This window comes from Dryobates pubescens, chromosome 14, assembly GCF_014839835.1.
Source record: "Dryobates pubescens isolate bDryPub1 chromosome 14, bDryPub1.pri, whole genome shotgun sequence".
Classification (NCBI taxonomy): domain Eukaryota; kingdom Metazoa; phylum Chordata; class Aves; order Piciformes; family Picidae; genus Dryobates; species Dryobates pubescens.
This window is the reverse complement of record NC_071625.1, coordinates 13,676,973-13,697,346: the sequence shown is the minus strand read 5'-3', so window position 1 is coordinate 13,697,346 and position 20,374 is coordinate 13,676,973. Positions and strand designations below refer to the sequence as shown.

Genomic DNA, 20,374 nt, shown 5'->3' with positions numbered 1-20,374 from the left:
CAACAGGCCCTGATAAAAGATTGTCCCAATCTTACAGGCCCCCTTCAAGTACTGAAAGCCCACCAGAAGGTCTCCCTGGAGCCTTCTCTTCTCCAGTATGAACAACCCCAGCTCTCTCAAACTGTCCTCACACCATTCCAGCCCTGCCATCACCACTGTGGCCTCCTCTGTCCCCTCTCCAACAGGTCCATGTCTCTGCTGTGCTGAGGACTCCAGAGCTGGGCCCAGCACTGCAGGTGGGGTCTCAGCAGAGCACAGCAGAGGGGCAGAATCACCTCCCTCCACCTGCTGCCCACACTGCTGGGGATCAGCCCAGGACACAGCTGGCATACATGGTGCTGGTTCATGTCTAGCTTTTCACCCACCGGCACCCCCAGGTCCTTCTCCACAGAGCTGCTCTCCAGCCCTTCATCCCCCAGCCTGTTTTGTTACTGAAAATTGTCCCAACCCATGTGCAGGACCTTGCTCTCAGCCTTCTTGCACCTCATGAGATTCACATGGGCCAAACATCCCAGCAACAGTCTTTGGAGACAGCTGCAGCAAAACCCAGTAAGATGCTTTGCTCTGTGCTTTGCTCTGAAGCTCCAGACCCACCATTGTATTTTTGGAGAGATGAAGGTCCAAACTGTTTTAATTTGCAGCCCCTCACACGTGTGAGCATCACGATGTGTTGGTACGCCCCCTGACACTGGGCTTGGTTTCCATGAGTTCCTATCTGCCACTGCTGTTGGGATCATGACTGCTCCTCAGCTTTTTTGGCTGAAATTCACGTGGGTGTGCACATGGATGGGACCTTGAGTTCCTCTCTACCTCATCCTCATGTATTTCTTCCCAAGTTTGGACTTCCCTTTCTCCAAGATCCTCCCAAATTCCTCCACAAAGCATCTGCCCCCCAGCACCGTTAGGTCTTTGCCCATCCAGCACCCACTAGAGTGACCAAACAGGAGCTGTAACACCAAGCCCTGCACTGTAATGCCTTTCCCCCTCTCTCCAGATGAGTTTCAGTCCCCTCACTGCAGCCCCTACCCCTTTCTCCCCGTACATTTGAGGCAGGACAAACCTCATGACACCAGTGAGTCCAGTCCTGGTCACTCGTGGAGCTTCCAGCCTCAGATCATTGACACGGCGAGGACAAGCAGGAGTTAAATCCACAGCAACTACTTTCCTCATCTTTAACCCTCTTTTAGCCCAACTTTTCCACCCAAACAACCCGATCCCACGGTGCCCCCTGGGATGGTGGCGGCAGCCCCTGGGTTACCCTCTCCAAAAGCCGGTCCCCATTTTGAGTGCCTCTAGATGTCACCCTCAGCCGGTTTTTCCCCCCTGGCCGGGATTTTCCTTTCTCCAAGATCCTGCATTTTTTTTCCGATCCCTTTCTGATCCCTTTCCGGCCATGTGTGATTGCCGTTTCCTCTGGGCGTCCATTTCATCAGCCCGAAAATTAAGAAGCAGCGGAGGAGAGAGGGGTGGCGGGCGGCTGCTTGGGAGGCCCCCTCCTCCTCCTCCTTCACCTCCTCCTCCTCCTCCTCCTCTTCCTCCACCTCCTCCTCATCTACCACCACCGCTCTCCACCATCCCACATCCTATCCCACCAGGATCTCTCCCCGCTTCCTCAGCCTGGCCGAACAACCCCCTCGACACCCCCCTCGTCGCTCCCCAGTTCCGACCCCGGCCCCGCTTGGCCCGGCGGCCGGGGTGGGGGGGATTCACCGCCTCCACGCCGACACTTTTGGGGTGACTTGGCTTTTTTTGTTGTTTTTTTCCCCAGCTCCCCACACCACCTTCTTTCACCCACAGAGGTGTTTCCACCATCTCTCTACGGCGGCCGGATGGTTTTTCTCTCCCCCAGCTCTCAACCACAAGGCCAACACGAGCGGAGCTGCCCAACATCTCCTCTCCCACCATCGCTGGATGCCAGCGCTGGGGCCGGATTCAACCTCGGCGAGAAGGTCACGGCACCTCCAGCCCACCCTTTTCCTCCCTGCTGTCACCAAGCCTGCGTGGTGGCCGCGGTGTGGCGGTGGGGACGTCGGCCGTAAAGGAAACCCACGCCCGGGGCGAGCGGAGAAGATCCCCAGGGAGCTCTCGGCTCTTGGGTTTGTCCTCTCCTGCATGAGACAACCTCGGCTCTGCGGCTCCGCCGGGCGATGGCCGCGCACTGAAGATGTCCATGGCCAGGCTCAACAGCGTCAATGGCTTTCTGGAGGACAGCAGGATGGAGGCAGGGGACATGGGCAGGATCCTGCGCTGCCTGGAGATGGGTACTGTCCTCACCTTGTTCTATCAGAAGAAGTCGCAGAGGCCGGAGAGAAGGACCTTCCAGGTGAAGTTGGAGACCCGGCAGATCATCTGGAGCCGGACGCCCGAGAAGGTGGAGGGGGACAGTGAGTATCGATGGCTGCGGCAGTGGGGACTGGGGACGTGCTGGCGGGATGTCCAACTATGGTGGGGGTATCTGGCTGTGGAGTTCCTGCTCGTGGTGGGATGGCCTGCTGTGGTGGGGTGACTGGCTATGGGGTGCCTGGCCGTGCTGGGGTCCCCTTTCCACGGTGGGATGCCTGGCTGTGGGATTCCTGGCCGTGCTGAGATGTCCTACGACGGTGAGGTGACAGGCTACTTGGTGTCTGGCTGTGGTGGAGTCCCCTCCATGGTGGGATGACTGTGGGGTGTGTGGCCATGCTGGGAAGCCCAGCTGTGGTGGAGTGACAGGCTGTGGGGTACCTAGACTTGCTGGGGTGACTGGCTGTGGGTTGCCTTGCTGCGGTATGATGTCCTACTGTGATGGGGTGCCTGGTCATGGGGTGCTTGGCCGTGGTGGGAAGTCCTGCTGTGGTGGGATGACCAGGTATGGGATGCCTGGATGTGTTAGGATGCTTGACCATGCTGGGGTGACCCATGTTAGGAAGTCCTACTGTGGTGGAGTGCCTGGCTGTGGGGTACTTGAATGAGGTGGGATGCCTGGATGTGGTGGAGTGCCCTACCATGCTACTGTGGGGGGGTGACTGGTTATGGGATGCCTGGACATGTTGGGATGCCCAGCCATGCTGGGGGGACTGCCTGTGAGGTGTCTGGCTGTGGCTGAATGCCCTACTATGGTGAGATGTTGAGCTGCAGTGGGGTATCTGGTCAAGGGGTGGGTGCCTGGCTGTCATGGGGTGCCCTGCCATGGTGACATGTCCTACTGTGGTGGAATTCCTGGCTGTAGTGGGATGCCCAACCTCAGTGAAGGACCTGGTGGTGATGAGTTGACTGACTGTGGTAGGGTGCCCACTGTGGTGGAGTGCCTGGCCATGGTGGGGTGCCCAGCCGTGATGAGATGTCCAGATATGGTGGGAGGCCTGGACATGGTAGGGTGACCAATCATATCGGGACCCCTGCCCATGATGGGGTGCTTGGCCATGATGGGGTGCCCTGCTGTATCAGGATGGCCAATTGCAATGGGATGTCCTACTGTGGTGGAATGTCCAACCATGGTGGGATGTCCAGAGATATAAATGTAGGAGCTGCTGGGCTGAGCAACCCTCACCTCCTCCATCCCAGCTCATGCAGTCCATAATTGCCATGGCGGTCAAGCTGCTGCTATTTCATCCCTGAGGATATAGGTCCTTCCTGGCAAGGAAATAAAGGAGCTGGCTACCACTTTGCCCATTCATGGTCATTTTAACCCCAAAACTGGGGAGCTCAGGCTGCTGGGGCAGGCAGCAGCATGAGGTGGAATGTGGTGGTGGCCCCATGCAGCCCAGAGAGAACTTGGCCAGCTGGGCTTTGACCCATGTGTGTTAAGAATATCAGTGCAAAGTTTGGTGGCCTTGGGATCCAGCACAGGAGACGCTCCCACTGGAGCATCCATAGTCACCCTTCCTTGTGGGTTCACTGGTGGCTAGTAGGCTGTTGGGCCATATTCCCGCCGCCAGTCATTGGTGGAGGGCCATGCCTTGGTCCTTTTTACCTGATTGCTTGTTACCTCAGGGCTTGCACCTCCCCTTAAATTGAGCTAAAAAGAGCCATTGGATGAAGACATGAGGTTGGGGTGATGTGGATCCATACCGTCACCTCATCCACCCTCCACGTATGAGGAGGAATCCCATTTTAGGGTATCACCTCACCTGGATGATGGCAAAGCCCATCAGGGAGATTTGAGAGCTGACAGGTGCCATTTCCCTCGGGGTCTTGGGGGGTGTCCTAAAAAACTGCCCACCTGAAAATCACCACTCACCACTTGTTTTGTATGAGGTGAAGCAAAATCCGCTCCCACTGAAGAGGGGACAACCCTGAGCCAGGCTGACAGCCTGGAGGAAGCAGGAGGGTGGCACCTGGATGTGAGCACTGTCATGAGTAGAATCCATGCTTGTCTGGACCTGCTGGGTGCAGGAGCAGATTTGTGGGAGGAGGAGAGGAGGAAGGATAGGCAAGAGGAGGAAGGGCGCCCAGTGTTGGAGTGGTCCTCATGTGGAAGAGTTCATTCTCCACTTACGGAAATAACATGTTCAGCAGCTGGGTTGGGCTCTCAGGTTGCTTCTGATGTCCTGCCTCAGTTTCCCCACCAGTGTTCTGGCTGCTCCATTTGACAGCCCAAAACCCACCATGGAAATACATAGCCAACCATCCTCCAAGGGCATCCCCCTGGAAATGGGACAATCCTGCCATCCGACCCCACTGCTCAGCCCTGGATGGGACTAATTCCACTGTCTTGGTGGTGAGATGGAGCATCTTCGCCCCCTGCTCCAGCCCTGCTCCAGCCCTGCTCCAGCCCTGCTCCAGCCCTGCTCCATGCTCACACTTCCTCCTACTAGCCACGATGTGGAAGTGCAGAGAACTCTGGTTCATCCTCAGGGTCTTGCCCCAAGCCCGTGTCCAACCTCATGCCTGTCCAGACCATTTCAAATCCCTTCTTCATCCAGACCTCCCACTTGTGGAGGGATTAGTGGGGACCAGTGACAGCTCTGATGTCTCTGTTATGTCCTGACAGGACTAGGACTCAGAGGCTGGCTCTGCTCAGTCCATGCAGGATAGTTCCCCGCTTCATCACACAGCCAGTGGAAGCATGTCCATGCTGATGGGCTCACCTGGAGTATCACCTCCAAAATCAACCTCATCATGGGGGGTTTCCAACTCATCACCCGCAGCAGACCCCAGCACAAGGAAAAATCTGGGGGGGAAACTCCAAGAAATTTCCCCCCATAAAAGAGGATCTGAGCTGTCACATGTCCTACCAGAAAGGATGAGCAAGGTGAGGATGAGGGGACATGGCTGGACCCGGCACAGCTGGGATTTCCCAGCACAGCCATTCCCTCCAGCCACTTCACTTTGTTTTTCTCCTCATGGGTGAAGAACACTCCCAGGCTCTCAACATCCCTAAAAGCCACCAGGCAGAACCTGCTTCTCTGTCATCTGCCAACCGTTTCAAATCTTCTTTGCAGCAAATCTTCTTTGCATCAGAAGAGGGAGGGGGCAAAAAAATAAAGGGATTTTCACAGCTGGAACCAACTTCCAGAGTGTTTTTAATCACCCGGGACCCCTGAGACAATGCGGGGAGGAGTTTGGAGACATAGTTGTGACATGATGGCTGCAAATCCGCTGCAGATGTGGTTTCCAGGAAGCCACCAGCCCTGGTGCATTGTGCAGCCCTGCGCCGCTCCCTCTTCCTTCAGCTCTTTGTGGGGCTGGGATGTTTGTCCTGAAGAGAAGGACCTAGGGGTCCTGGTGGGTGAAAAGCTGGACGTGAGCCACCCAGAGCTCATGATCCCCAGCAGTGTGAGCAGCAGGTGGAGGGAGGGGATTCTGCCCCTCTGGAGCACCTCTGCTGTGCAGCCAGAGTTGATGTTGTTCAGCCTGGAGAAGAGAAGGCTCCAAAGATGGCTCCGAGGTGACCTTGTTGTGGCCTTCCAGTATCTGAAGGGGGCCTACAAGAAGGCTGGGGAGGGACTTCTCAGGATCTCAGGTAGTGATAGGACTAGGGGGAATGGAATGAAGCTGGAGGTGGGGAGATTCAGACTGGACGTGAGGAAGAAGTTCTTCACTGTGAGAGTGGTGAAGCCCTGGAATGGGTTGTCCAGGGAGGTGGTTGAGGCCTCATCCCTGGAGGTGTTTAAGCCCAGGCTGGGTGAGGCTCTGGCCAGCCTGATCTAGTGTGGGGTGTCCCTGCCCATGGCAGGGGGGTTGGAACTAGATGATCCTTGAGGTCCCTTCCAACCCTGACTGATTCTATGATACTATAAAGAGACCTTCTGGTGACCTTTCAAGGGGGTCTGTAAGATGGAGACAATCAGGGGCCTGTTGTGACAGGACAAGGGGTGACAGTTTTAGACTAAAAGAGGGAGATTGAGGCTAGATCTAAAGAATAAATTCTTCACTGTGAGGGTGGTGAGACCCTGGCCCAGGTTGCCCAGAGCAATGGGAGATGTCCCATCCCTGGAACCATTCCAGGCCAGTTTGTTTGGGGCTCTGAGCAATCTGCTGTAGTTGCAGATGTCCCTGCTGGCTGCAGGGGGTTGCATGACATGACCTTTGAAGGTGCCTTCGAAAACATTTGATGATTTGATGATCCTGTGATAATTGTCAGCACCCAGATGTCAGGTCTGAAGCTGGATCATGAAGATGTTGAGCTGGGGGGCGTCTACATTGGGACTTGGTGGTGGAACATTGGTAGCCACTGGTTTCTTGCTTCTCCCTGTCACCCTCTGGATGGGCAGGTTTGGGGACAAGCAGCTGTTTTTTAACCAGTAAAGCTCTCTTTACCCCCAAATACCTCCCAAAGAGCATTTGCTCCAAGCCACGGAGGCTGCAGAGAGTCATCACCACAGTTTCATTTCTGAAGCTCTAGTCCTAAATAAAAGCATCATCTCACCCTCTCTGGAGGTGTTGACGAAACATGTGGACACGGTGGCACTTCAGGACATGTTTTAATGGCCACGGTGGTGTCGGGTTGATGGTTCTTTGATGATCTCAGAGGTCTTTTCCCGCCACAACAATTCCACGGTTCTACAGTCAAGGCACCAGCAGCCCTTCCCCACCAGCAGCACAGCTTCGGAAGCACGGCTGGGCTGGAAATTCTCCAGGAAATGAGCCATTTCCTGGCAGGACAATACCCCGGCGCCGGGATCCGGCCACTCTTGCCCGTACAAAGGTCCTTTCCGGTGCCGATGGTTCAGCTCCAGATCGTGAAGCTGCCCAAAGGGTTGATGCTCACGGTACAGAGATCAGCTTTGGCTGTTGTTAATCATCTCATCATATTACTATTCTGCTCCTTGTGGAATGTGTCCACCTGGCCAAGGAGGGGTTGGAAATGTCCCCTGGTAGTGTAGTGGTGAGGAAGACCACGGTCCGGAAACCCAACCCTCCTGCTGCCAATGGGGCTTTATATAGCGGGATAATGAGAGAGCAGTGTGGCAGGAAAGAACCACCCTGTGGTCCAGGCTGCTGGAGCTCCAAATTGGCACCTTTGAGTAGGTGTCTTCAATTAAAGGATGAGCTCAGCCTGCCCCAGAGCTGGGGAGGAGAACTGGCTGGAGATGAGGTGGTTGGGATGGGGCAGGCTGAGGCCATAGGACACGTGGCACCCACAAAGCTGGGAAAGCAGTGGGCAGCACTGCTGGGGTGCCACGTCCTGGGGACATGAGTCTGTGGAGGACACATAGGAGTGGAGGCAGCAGATGCATACATGGAGGCAGTGCTGCAGAGATACCTCATCCTGGGGACATCCCTGGAGGACACATGAACTCAGCATCCGTGGTGCTGCAGGGACACCCCCCTGGGGACATGGATCCATGGAGGACACATGAACTCAGCATCCGTGGTGCTGCCATGCAAGGGCAGCAGTGCTGCAGGGACATCCTGTCCTGGGGATGTGGGTCCCTGGAGGACATATGGCCACAGCAGCCATGGTTCTGTCACACAAGGGCAGCAGTGCTGCAGGGACAACCTGTCCTGGGGACGTGGATCACTGGCCATGGCCATCATGCACCAACAGGCAGTGCCATGGGGATGCCCCATTCTGGGGACACAGTTCCATGAAGAACATGTATTAGCCATGGTGCCACATCACTGGATGGCAGTAGGGACATGTCTTCTTGGAGGATACGTGGCCACAGCACCCACAAGAACATCACCCACTAATGGGCAGTGCCAGGGGGATGCCCTATCCCGGGGACAAAGCTCTTAGATGCCCTATGGTCCGCTGGCAGTGCCCCCTGCTGCTGCCCAAGTGGGTGGTGGCAGGGTGTGAAGGGGGTGAAGGCAGGGGACAACCCCGTGTTGCTGTCTGCCCACAGTCGACATCCGGGAGATCAAGGAGATCCGCCTGGGGAAGAACTCGCGGGACTTCGAGCGCTACCCCGAGGACGCTCGCAAGCTGGACTTCAGCATGTGCTTCATCATCCTCTACGGCATGGACTTCAGGCTGAGGACACTCAGCGTGGCCGGTGCGTGGGCTCCGGCCTCCTCCCACCTGGCCGCCCCTGGGCTCTCATCCCATCGCCGACCCCATCTCCCCCATCCTCATCTCACCACCCTCCCCTTTCTCCTCCAGCTTTCTGCGAGGAGGACATCAACTTGTGGATAACAGGTCTCAACTGGCTGGTGGTGGACACCCAGAAAGCCCAGACCCCGCTGCAGATCGAGAGGTGAGGAAGGACCAGCAGGTGCCCTTTCATGGTCAGCATCTGGAGGACAAAGCCTGCCCTGGGTTTGGTTCCTCATGGGGCTGAGCACCGTCTGCCATCCCTTCCTTCCCAGGTGGCTACGGAAACAGTTTGATGGGATGGACCGGTCACGGGAAGGCAGGTGAGCACCACCTCGTGCCAAGAAATCTAGACCCCAATGTCCTCATGGCTGCTGCTGCATTTCCACCAGTGCCAGGAGGGGGTGGACCGTCAGTGCAGCCCATAAACATCTCCCCAGCACAGCAAAATCCCAAATCAAATGAATTTGGTCCAAAATTATTATGGGGGTGGGCATCATCTCCACATGGTTTGCAGACAGGCTCCTTCTCCCCAGCCTCATGCCAGGACCCATGTAATTGTGTGCTGTACCACAGTGGCAGGCTACAGCCTGGTTAGGGTGGGAGCCCCACACCAAAGACCACACTGTACCAGGTTTTAGGGTGAGACCCTTGGTGTTGGGAGCTGAGACCCATTCAGAGGTTGTCTGTTCTCTATGGGGTCTGGGCAGCACCCTGACACCATATACACCCTCCTGCAGCATCACAGTGAAGGATCTGAAGGCCATGCTGCCCCAGGTGAACTACCGGGTCCCAAACATGAGGTTCTTGAGGGACAAACTCGTGGTAAGGACTTCCTAGCTATGCAAGGAGATGGCCTTCAAGCCATCCCTGGTGTCACCAGCTCTGGTTGGGTGGCTCCACTCACCTGAAGCACCATCTCCTACAGGAGGTGGAAGCCAGGAATGAGATGACCTTCTCCCATTTCATCCAGTTCTACAAGAACCTGATGTTTGATGCACAGAAGTCGGTAAGAGCCATGACTTGTCCTCTAAAGCATCTCCCCCCAGTGCGACGTGTCCCTCACCAGCTAAGCCTGGCCCTCTCCCTTGTCTTGCAGGTCATTGAGCAGCTGGAGCTCTCCTTCCCTTTGAGGTGAATATCCAGGGAATTCCATGGCTTCCATTTCAAACAACATTCCAGGAGTTGGGTCTGTTGGGTGGGCAATGCAGCCGAGTGGTGGGACAGAGCTGGGGATGGGAGTGGGGATTGGAGCAGGAATGGGAGCAGGGATAGAAGAGGGGGAATGGGAATTAGCAATGAGAGCAAGAATAGTAGCAGGGATGGGAAAGGAGATGGGAGAAGGGTTGGGAGTGGAGATGGGAGCATAAACAAAAGCAGAGATGAGCAGGGATGGGAGTGGGAATGGGAGAAAGGAGAGGGAAAGGGAGTGGGAATGGGAGAAAGGAGAGGGAAAGGGAATAGGAATGGGTATGGGAATAGAAGTAGGGATCAGAGCAGAGATGGAAGCAGGAATGGAAGTGGCAATGAGAGTGGAGATGGGAGCAAGGATGGGAGAGAAGATGATCAGGGATGGGAGAAGGGATGAGCAGATATGGAAGTGGGGAATAGGAATAGGGATGGGAGCTGGGACAGGAGTGAGGCTGAGAGCAGGGACAGGAGCAGGAATGGGAAAAGATGAGAGTGGAGATGGGAGTGAGGATGAGATCAGGGATGAAGAAGGATGGGAGTGGAGATGGGAGCAGGGATCTGAGCAGGAATGGGTATGGAGATGGGAGCAGGGATGGGTACTAGGGATGTAGGAACACTCTCCCCAGGCCCCCTGTGCAGCTGGCAGGACTGGGGGGCATCATGGGGCTGAGCTTCAGGTGGACATCGGTGGCCTCAACCTCTTCATGGGGTCTATCCCAACTCCTGGTCCTGGTCCCCACTGATGGCTGCTCCATGTCCCAGGAACGTGGACCGCCCTGAGCTGTGCCAAATCTCCCTCTATGACTTCCAGAAGTTCCTGCTGCATGATCAGAAGGTAGGTGCCCTGAGACACCTCCATGACATCACTCTTAGCTTCAATCTGTTCCTCCTGTAACAATGGCCATGTTTCCACCCAAGGAAGCCTGGGCCAGCGACGTGGGCATGGTGAGGGACTACATGTGCAGCTACCTCAAGGAGGGCTGCAATGAAGCAACAGACCCCTCCTTCCAGCTGGATGAGGTGGGTGGCCCCACACAGCACCCACCCAAGGGTGTCTTCTTGTCCCCATCAGGCTCTGACCTCTGCTTCCCTCCCCAGTTCCTCACGTACCTCTTCTCCAAGGAGAACATGGTGATGGACTCCAAGTATGAGCGCGTGGTGCCCGAGGAGATGAACCACCCCTTGTCCCAGTACTGGATCTCCTCCTCCCACAACACGTAAGGACAGGGCGGGCTCTCCTTGGGGTCCTCTGAGCATCTCATCACCTTCATCAAGGTAGCCTAAGCCACTGATGGTCCTTCTCACTCCTCTGCAGGTACCTAACAGGGGACCAGTTCTCCAGTGAGTCCTCCCTGGAGGCGTATGCCCGCTGCCTGCGCATGGGCTGTCGCTGCATTGAGTGTGAGTCCCACCAGACCCTTTGGTGATGCTCAGTCTCCCCCAGAATTTCATGGTGCATCAGACAGACCATCCTCTGCAGCCATGCCATGGCACTGGGGTTGAGAGGGGTCTTCCATGTTTAGGGGCCCAAAAACATGGACCCCAGTGCATGGTTGTTGACCAGAATGTGTATGGTTGGTGACCACATTGTGTTAACCAAGGTGTCTCCTCACTCAGTGGACTGCTGGGATGGTCCAGATGATCTCCCCATCATCTACCATGGCCACACGCTCACCTCCAAGATCAAGTTCCTGGATGTGCTGCACACCATCAAGGAGCACGCGTTCGTCACCTCTGAGTAGGGCCCAGCCCCCCAGCAGCCCCCCAGTTCTGGGGCCAACAGGCAACCTCCCCCTCACCTTCATCTGAGGTCACCATTCCCACCTACTTCTTCCAGGTTCCCCATCATCCTCTCCATTGAAGATCACTGCAGCATTGTCCAGCAGAGGAACATGGCCTCCCACTTCAAGAAGGTCTTTGGGGACATGCTGCTCACCAAGCCAGTGGACATCAATGCCGATGAGTTGCCCTCACCCACACAGCTCAAGAAGAAGATCCTAATCAAGGTATGGAGTGGACACCACTCCAAAGCCTGCCTTTGCAGGAGGCACAAAGACCACAGTGGGCTGGGTGGGATGGCGATTCTCCCAAATCTTGGGACCCAAGAGCAATCTCCCTCTGTGTACAAGTAGGGCTTCTTCAATGTTCTCCTGCAAGAGATAGTCGAGGGGATCACAGGGTGGTGGAAAGCAATCTGTGGGAACCCACAAACGGCCTGAGGGTTAGGAGATCAGTGTGTTGGACACCATGAAGAGCTCCCTTCTCTTGTCCCCAGCACAAGAAGCTGGTCGAAGGGAACCTGTACGAGGAGGTCTCCACTGCCAGTTACTCAGAGAATGACATCAGCAACTCCATCAAGAATGGCATTCTCTACCTTGAAGATCCTATCGACCACGTAAGGCGCTCCCTGCCAAGGGCAGCCAGGGGTCAGAAGGGGATGAGCACTGGGGTTGGAGTTGGACATGGGTTATGGGCTTCCCTAGACCATTGCAATGCTGTGAGAGACAGGAGGGAGCAGAAACAAGCACCTCAAAGTCCCATCCCTCTATGCTGTCAATCCAACCTTGGTGTTGCTCTTCCTCTGCCATCAACCTCCCAACCCTGGTGGTGCTCTTCCTCCCTCGCAGACCTGGAGCCCTCATTATTTTGTCCTGACAAGCAACAAGATCTACTACTCAGAGGAGACATCCCGCTACCAGTTCAATGAGGATGAAGAGGAGGTGGAGCAGAAGGAGGTGGGTGAGGGGCAGGATGCCTGCCATGGGGCAGGGGGATTTAGGGAGGACACCATGGGGAGTGCTGGAGGTTGGCGACACCCATTTTGGGGTGAACTTGTAGGAGTTCAACAACAACGAGCTGCACTTCACCGAGAAGTGGTTCCATGGGAAGCTGGGAGGTGGCCGTGACGGGCGCCAGATCGCCGAGAAGCTGCTCCACGAGTACTGCACTGAGACGGGCGGCAAGGATGGCACCTTCCTGGTGCGCGAGAGCGAGACCTTTGTGGGCGACTACACCCTCTCCTTCTGGTAGGGCCTCCGTGGTGGAAACAGGATCCCACCCTGCCCAGGCTGGTCTGGGCACCCCACCAAGGGCTGGCCCACCAGTCAGTCCCCAGTGTGGAGGCTGGAACGGCTTTTGCGGGGGGGCATTGCCACACTGTTGAGCCCTGATCAGGGAATGGTGGGAATGTGGCCCTGAACTGACTCAGCTTCTCTCCACCACCACGGCAGGAGGTCCAGCCGGGTGCAGCACTGCCGGATCCACTCACGGCAAGAAGCTGGTGCCACCAAGTTCTACCTGACGGACAACCTGGTCTTTGACAGCCTCTACAGCCTCATCTGCCACTACCGCGAGGTGCCCCTCCGCTGCAATGAGTTTGAGATGCGCCTCACTGACCCTGTCCCCCAGCCCAATGCCCACGAGAGCAAAGAGTGAGGATGCTCCCCAGCCCCGCCCCGGTGGTCCCTTGGGTTCACCAGCCTCTTCTGTCCCCGCTGTCAGATGTGGGTGCCTGCCGGGGCGCAGAGACGCTGATGTTCAGCCACCACCTCCGTGTTCTGCTTTGCTAGGTGGTACCACGCCAGCCTGACGCGCCTGCAGGCCGAGCACATGCTGATGAGGGTCCCACGAGACGGAGCCTTCCTGGTGCGCAAGCGCAGCGAACCCAACTCCTACGCCATCTCCTTCCGGTGAGCGTGGCCACCTCGGCACCACCACGAGCCCGGCTGGACTCAGGCACGGCTGCCAACCGAGCTGAGAACCGCCTGGCTCATGCCTGTCGTGAGTCCGTGGTGGGTGGAAAGGATCTACTCTGGGTCAGTAAGGTGACATGCTGGGGTGCGTGGTGCTGTCACGGTGGAACCTCATGGCAGCAGTGATGGGAAAGCTACATCCCTAGTGGCATCACATAGAACCATAGAATAGAATTGTAGCATCGTTAAGGTTGGAAAAGACCTCTTAAGTTCATCAAGACTAACCACACTGGACCACCAAGTCCAACACCACCATGTCCACTAAACCATGTCCCTAAGTGCCACGTCTACACAGTTTTTGAAGACCATCAGGGATGGTGACTCCACCATCTTCCTGGGCAACCTGTCCCCATCATGGAGCCAAGGTCCAGCCACCGCTCACATGTCCCCTCCTTGTCTCTCGTGGTCCCAGGGCAGAGGGGAAGATCAAGCACTGCCGCATCCAGCAGGAGGGTCGTCTCTTCATGCTGGGCAGCTCGGCTGAGTTTGAGAGCCTGGTGGACCTCATCAGCTACTATGAGAAGCATCCACTCTACCGCAAGATGAAGCTACGCTACCCCATCAATGAGGAGACTCTGGAGAAGATGGGCACCACTGTGAGTGCTCCCAGTGGTGGGGATGGTGGGAACAGGGCCTCTGTGGCACAGGCAACCAAGACCCATCCCCAGTTCCATCATGGTTGGAAGGTCTCCTTCTTCCTCCTAGTTGAAGCCCAGCCAGAACTGGCCAAGCTCATTCCACAGCCGTTGTCCATGGTTATAGCTTCACCACAATTCCCTTCCAAGTTGCAATGGGACATGAGGTCCCTCTTAACCTGCTCTGGTCACCCAGCTCCCACCACATCCTCTTGCTGGCCCTGTCCACATCCTAGTGACCCATTCAGGCATTTCTCCTTGCAGGAGCTGGACTATGGAGCTCTGTATGAGGTGCGGACCCCCCACTTCTATGTAGAAGCCAACAAGATGCCAATGGCCAGGGTAAGGAGGGCTGAGACGGTGTCCCTAGGTGGTGGAGGGTGCGTGGGACATGACCATTCTAGTGCTGGAGGTGCTGGGTGATCCCCCCACAGACCCACCACATCTCCCACCACTGACCTGAGAAGTGATGATGTTTTGCTATGTTTTTCTGGCTTTCAAGCAACGCTGGACCCCATATCACCATCACTTGGAGACAATCCAAGCCCCAGTGACAGCACTGCCACAATGTGGTGGGTAGGACAGGTCTGGGGAGAGCCCAGCCTGAAGTAAGGACCTGGCCCAAGTTAGTTTCAGCAGCAAGGAAAGCCCCATGGACCCTTTTGCACTGGGGAACCCCAAGAAGAGCAGCTTTAGGGTCAGTTCCCTGGTGGTGCCGTCTCCATATTCCAAGGTTTTGGGGACTGAGGTGGTCTTGCAACTTACCCAGCCTTCATCCTTGGAAATTTTTGGTACCAGGATGGCCTTGGACTTGACTTAGTCTCTGTCCTCAGAGGGTTTTGAGATTGGGCTGATCTTAGAGCTGACCCTGGAGGAGGCTGCACTGTGGAGGCTCAAGGTTCCTCCACCATGATCCTGTAATGACATGATCCAGCACCCATCCAGCCTTCAAGGTCCCTTGTGCAGCAGAGCAGTATTCAGGCTAAGACCAAACATGGGAAAGCTTAACCTAAAGGGATGGTGGCATCATCCTTTCAGTGCACCAAGAGAAACCACTGAAGGACCCAGGAGAGTCATAGAATGGCTTAGGTTGGAAGGGACCTTTGAGATCATCTGCTCCAACCTTCTTGCCATGGGCAGGGATGCCTCTTAACTGGACTTGGTTTCTCAGGGGCTCAGAAGAACCCACTTTGCTCTGAACCTGGTGGTCTACAGGACCACAAACACCTCCAGGCCTCTTGTCCCCTCTAACACACCCTCCTGCTGCCATGAGAGATTTAGGGACCTTGTTTAGGATTTCAGACCCTTGGGAGCCTCCATCTTCCACTGTGGGGGCTTGAGAAGCTAGGCTGAGTGGGACACCCCACCAATGTCTCCAAGCGCTGGGTGGTGACACCTGTGCCTCTTGTGGGTGTGGCAGTGCACGGTGAAGGCTCTGTACGACTACAAAGCGCAGCGGGAGGACGAGCTGTCGTTCTGCAAGCAAGCCATCATCCACAACGTCGACAAGCAGGACGGCGGCTGGTGAGGGCAGCTGGGGGCCCTTGGGATGGACATCACTGCGGGGGGAAGGTGGAGGGGACACCTTGAGCTTTCAGCCCGTGGTGGTTTTAACTGCCTCCTTTTCTGTCCCACCCACCCCCCCCCACCCTGCCAACCCCTTCTCCAGCCACCCCCTGACATGGCACGCAGCATGGTGACCCCTGTCCCACCGCCCCAAACTGCTCCGTTTGCCTTGATCCTCTCACCCCTTGCAGGTGGCGAGGGGACTATGGGGGCAAGAAGCAGCTGTGGTTCCCGGCCAACTACGTGGAGGAGATCGTCAGCACACAGGCACAGGAGCAGGATGAGGCTGTGAGTGCAGTGGACTGAGGCCACCTGAGATGCTCCCGGCTTTGTGTCAATCTGGACAATACAGAGGCTGGGGCATGTTCCTGGCCCTGTGCTAGCCTGGGTCTTCTCTGGAGGCTGGAAGATGCTCATGGCCCTGCTGCAGCCCAGATCTTTTCCAGAGGCTGGGAAATACTCATGGTCCTGCTACAGCTTGGACCCTTATCTGAAGGCCAGGGGCTGCTTGTGGTCCTGCTTGAGCCCAGATCCTTCTCCAGAGGCTTGGAAATACTCGTGGTCCTGCTACAGCTTGGGCCCTTATCTGAATTCTGGGGAATGCTCATGGTCCTACTTAAGCCCAGATCCTTCTCCAGAAGCTGGTTGATGCTACCAGCCCAGACTAGCTCAGAACCTTCTCCAGAGGCTGGAAGATGCACACCTGCAGAGCAGAACAGGTCATGTTCCCCAGTTTTGCTTAGGCTTGACCAGTTTGGTGGGCTGGAGGGAGGCTTTCAAATGGCATAGGCACCAGGCTTGGCCTCACATACCTCCTCCACCACCCTCTCTTCCTTCTTCTCTTGCAGTCATCAGAAAACAGCCCCCTGGGGAACTTCCTGAAGGGCTTCATCGATGTGCCATCCTGCCATGTTGGTGAGTGTCCCAACCACATCCTCACTGCAGCCTCTGCTGAAGCTCAGCCATGAGTTGAGGCTCCTCAATCTTATCAGGCAGTTGCCAGCTGGGCTTGTGCTTGGCATGGTGTGGTGGGGAGCACCATGGAGCTGGGCTTGGAGGGATGTGTGTGGTGGGGTGCCAGGAGGGGCTGGTGGGGGCCCGGGAGCGGGACCGCTGAGGTTTCGTTTGCTCCACAGAGCCATCCATTGGGAATGTCTTCAAGTAAAGCCCCCCTCTGATGTCCTTATAGTTATCTCCAAAGACGGGAGGAGCTCCAAACCATTTGTCTTCACCATCCATTCCCAGCAGATGTCCCACGCAGCCCAGTCGCTGGACGTGGCCGCGGACACCCAGGAAGAACTCAGCGAGTGGGTGGCCAAGATCCGAGAGGCCACGCAGAACGCCGACGCCAGGGTGAGGGGCGCCAGGGTGAAGAGGATTCATAGAGTCATAGAATCATAGAATGGTTTGGGTTGGAAGGGACCTTGAAGATCATCTAGTTCCAACCCCTCTGCCATAGGTGGGGACACCTTCCACTAGACCAGGTTGCTCAAGGCCTCATCCTTGAGCACCTTGGCCTCGAACACCTCCAGGGGAGGGGCATCTACAGCCTCCCTGGGCAACCTGTTCTAGTGTCTCAGAAAGGGGCTGGATGGTTCCATTCCTCCATGGATGGTCTTCAACGTCTCCAAAGGATGAGACTGGAGGAAGACCTTCAGCTCCTCTTAACCCTTGTGTAGATGCAAGAGGGGAAGATCATGGAGCGGAGGAAGAAGATCGCGCTGGAGCTCTCCGAGCTGGTGGTGTATTGTCGGCCGGTGCCGTTCGACGAGGACAGTAAGAGCTGGAGAAACGGGATGGTGGGATGAGCATGGGAAGGGATGGGGGGAGGGAACCAAGCAGTCCTGGTGAGCCACCTGCAGGCCACCACACAGCTCCCTGTTGCCCACTAATGGTCACTGGGTGCTTTCAGAGATCGGCACGGATAAGGCGTGCTACAGGGACATGTCCTCCTTCCCGGAGACCAAGGCGGAGAAGTACGCCAACCGCAGCAAGGGCAAGAAGTTCCTGCAGTACAACCGGCGCCAGCTCAGCCGCATCTACCCCAAAGGGCAGCGCCTGGACTCCTCCAACTATGACCCCTTGCCCATGTGGATCTGCGGGAGCCAGCTCGTGGCCCTCAACTTCCAGACACCCGGTAAATCCTGCTCCTGCGCTGGTTGCTGAGCTTGTCCCCACAGGTGGCCTCAGTATCACCATCCCCAGTGGCTCTGCCCAGGGTCCTGTCACTAGAGGTGGTGTGGATGATCTCTCCAGCCTTTGTTCTCATCCTGATGGGGACATCTCCATGCAGTTCTTGGGTGCTTCATGCAAAACCCACCTGCATCTCTTCTTCAACCAGGGTGGGGTTTGCCAGGGCAGGACCCACAGCCCCTTAGCTCAGAGCTTCTCTGTCTTCATGGCCACAGACAAGCCGATGCAGCTGAACCAGGCACTCTTCATGCTCGGTGGTCGCAGCGGCTACGTCCTGCAGCCTGACATCATGAGGGATGAGACTTTTGACCCCTTTGACAAGAACAGCCTGAAGATCGTGGAGCCCATCACAGTCCAGCTGCAGGCAAGTGGGCAAGGACAGAAGGTCCACCTTGAGGTGGTCACCATCAAAATGGGAGCTTAGTTTTTGGGTCAGCTAGGGGTGGTTTTGACATGTTCCAGCCACAAATTTGCCCCATGGAGTTTCTGACCCCATGATCTCTTTGGTTTGTGGCTCCTTCTCCACATGTGGCATCATTTTTTGTGGGGGCAAACCCCACAAGGGCACAAAGCCAAGCCTAACATGAGTGAGATCAAGGTGGAGGGCAGAAGGTGTGATGTGGCTAATGATGGCCAAGTAGGCAAGCCCAAGCCAACTGAGCCACTGGGCAGGTTTGAGAAGTCTTTTATTGCTTAGCATGGCTGGAACTCATTCTCTTCCTCCTCCTCTTCCTCCCACAGATCCTTGGTGCCCGGCACCTGCCCAAGAACGGGAGGAGCATCGTGTGTCCCTTTGTGGAGGTGGAGGTCTGCGGCTCTGAGTATGACAACAGCAAGAACAAGACAGACGTTGTAGGTGAGGATCCATATGGGTGATGTTCCCATATGTCCCCTGTGCCTTGGGGACAGGTGGGGACACCAGGACAACCTCAGCTGTGTCTTTTGTAGTCCTCTTGGTCATGTAGGTGATGGGGATAGGCTTTGTGGGGTGGTGAAGAGGACAAGCATCTCCCTAATGAGCTGGTGCCATGCTGGTGATGTCCATGTGTCTAGCCCCACTCTGACCTCCTTGCTCTCTCCTTGTCCCCCAAGCTGACAACGGCTTCAACCCCGTCTGGATCTTCAAGCAATTTGTCTTTGACATCAACAACCCTGAGTTTGCCTTCCTCCGCTTCGTGGTGTATGAGGAGGACATGTTCAGTGACCCCAATTTCTTGGCACAAGCCACCTTCCCTGTGAAGGGCCTCAAAACAGGTATAGTCCTTCCATCTGCACCATTATCAACAGCAGGATTGTGATCATGGACTCACAGAACCATAGAATGGTTTGGGTTGGAATAGATCTTCAAAGGTCATCTAATCCAACCCTCTGACAATCATCATGATCTCCTTGGGGATCTGGCTGTGGTGAGGGGCTTGGCCCCTGACGTGAGCTCATGTTGTGGTGTTGTGTCCAGGCTACCGCTCGGTGCCACTGAAGAACAGCTACACCGAGGACCTGGAGCTCGCCTCCCTCCTCATCCACATTGAGATCATCAATGCCAAGGCAGGTGGCCCAAGCAGCTGGGGGAGCCCTGTACCTCAGTTTCCCCAGCTGAAGCAAGGGAAAACAGCACCCTGGGGTGTCCTTCCACCTAACCAGCCTCATACCCTTGTGTTGGAGCAGGAGGAAGATGAGGAGAACCTCTACTCCTCCATCCAGCAGCTCCGGGACCGCGCCAGCGAGCTCTCCAGCCAGGTCTCCAGCTACGAGCGCACCAACGGCTGCGACTCGCGCTATCAGCAGCGCCTCGACGAGCTGCGGGCAGCCCAGGAGCGCCTCATGGAGCTCACCGAGGTCCGCAACCGCAAGTGAGTGTCCGTCCCCTCTCTGTGCCTCTGGGAGGTCCATCTTGACAGGGTCCCTAAGGCCACCACTCTGCTTCCCACCAGGTTGATGGAGAAGAAGAAGAGGGACCGGCAGATGGTCACCAAACGCAGCTGAGCTGGATGGATACAAGCCCACCAGCCTGCTGTGGATCTTCCCCACTGCCTCCTCTTCGTCTGCAACCACCTTTGGAGGTGGGGTGGCTGGATCCGGACCACCCCTGCCGCACCCAGGGCTGGGTGACAGCAGTGTGACAAATTTGAGGACAAAAGGGGACTTTGGATGTTTCTCTGTCTGGGTGAGGTGGGACGCTCCGGTTGTAGATCTTGAGTGCCTCTAGCTTCATCCTTTGTCCCCTGGGGTTCATGGTCACATCCCTGTCCCCATGGGTTGGCCACCACAGCTCCTCTTAATCCTGTGTCCTCCATCTCCTACCACAAGCCCTATGACTTATGGGGAAACTGAGGCACAACCAGCCCAGGATGGGGCAAAGACCAGCCACCTCCATCCTGGGGTCAGGAGCAGCTGGCAGTGAGGTAGCAGGATGGGGACACAAGGGGACACTGCGTGGGGTAAGGGGGACGTTTTGTCCCCCTGCTATAAATATCTGTATTTTCTTCTTTTATCCAGCCTGTACATATAGCCTGGGGTGGGGTGGGGGTCTGCACCAGCTGCAGTATTAGGGCATGGTGAGGACCCCAAAATGTCTTGAG

The 20,374-nt window shown here is 56.3% G+C and overlaps 1 protein-coding gene across 2 annotated transcripts; it reads left to right on the top strand.

Moving 5' to 3' along the window:
• Positions 1–1,346: 1,346 nt before the first annotated feature.
• On the top strand, positions 1,347–19,939 carry LOC104299399 (1-phosphatidylinositol 4,5-bisphosphate phosphodiesterase gamma-1). 2 transcript variants are annotated; one of them, XM_009899559.2, is made up of 32 exons: positions 1,347–2,384; positions 8,271–8,420; positions 8,528–8,621; positions 8,734–8,781; positions 9,199–9,283; positions 9,387–9,467; positions 9,558–9,592; positions 10,412–10,484; positions 10,568–10,669; positions 10,748–10,866; positions 10,965–11,050; positions 11,267–11,387; positions 11,487–11,655; positions 11,925–12,044; positions 12,277–12,384; positions 12,488–12,675; positions 12,880–13,080; positions 13,219–13,338; positions 13,814–13,997; positions 14,301–14,378; positions 15,457–15,560; positions 15,794–15,890; positions 16,451–16,517; positions 16,792–16,955; positions 17,282–17,378; positions 17,515–17,739; positions 18,011–18,159; positions 18,537–18,651; positions 18,888–19,049; positions 19,252–19,340; positions 19,461–19,645; positions 19,727–19,939. In XM_009899559.2, the coding sequence occupies exons 1-32, from the start codon at positions 2,165–2,167 to the stop codon at positions 19,776–19,778; spliced, it is 3,888 nt and encodes a 1,295-aa protein (XP_009897861.1). In that variant the 5' UTR covers positions 1,347–2,164; the 3' UTR covers positions 19,779–19,939. The 2 variants fall into 2 exon arrangements, with proteins under 2 accessions (XP_009897861.1, XP_054023478.1); XM_054167503.1 differs by lacking the exons at positions 18,888–19,049; positions 19,252–19,340; positions 19,461–19,645; positions 19,727–19,939 and having other exon boundaries at positions 1,348–1,734; positions 1,850–2,384; positions 18,537–18,699.
• The last annotated feature ends 435 nt before the right edge of the window (positions 19,940–20,374 follow it).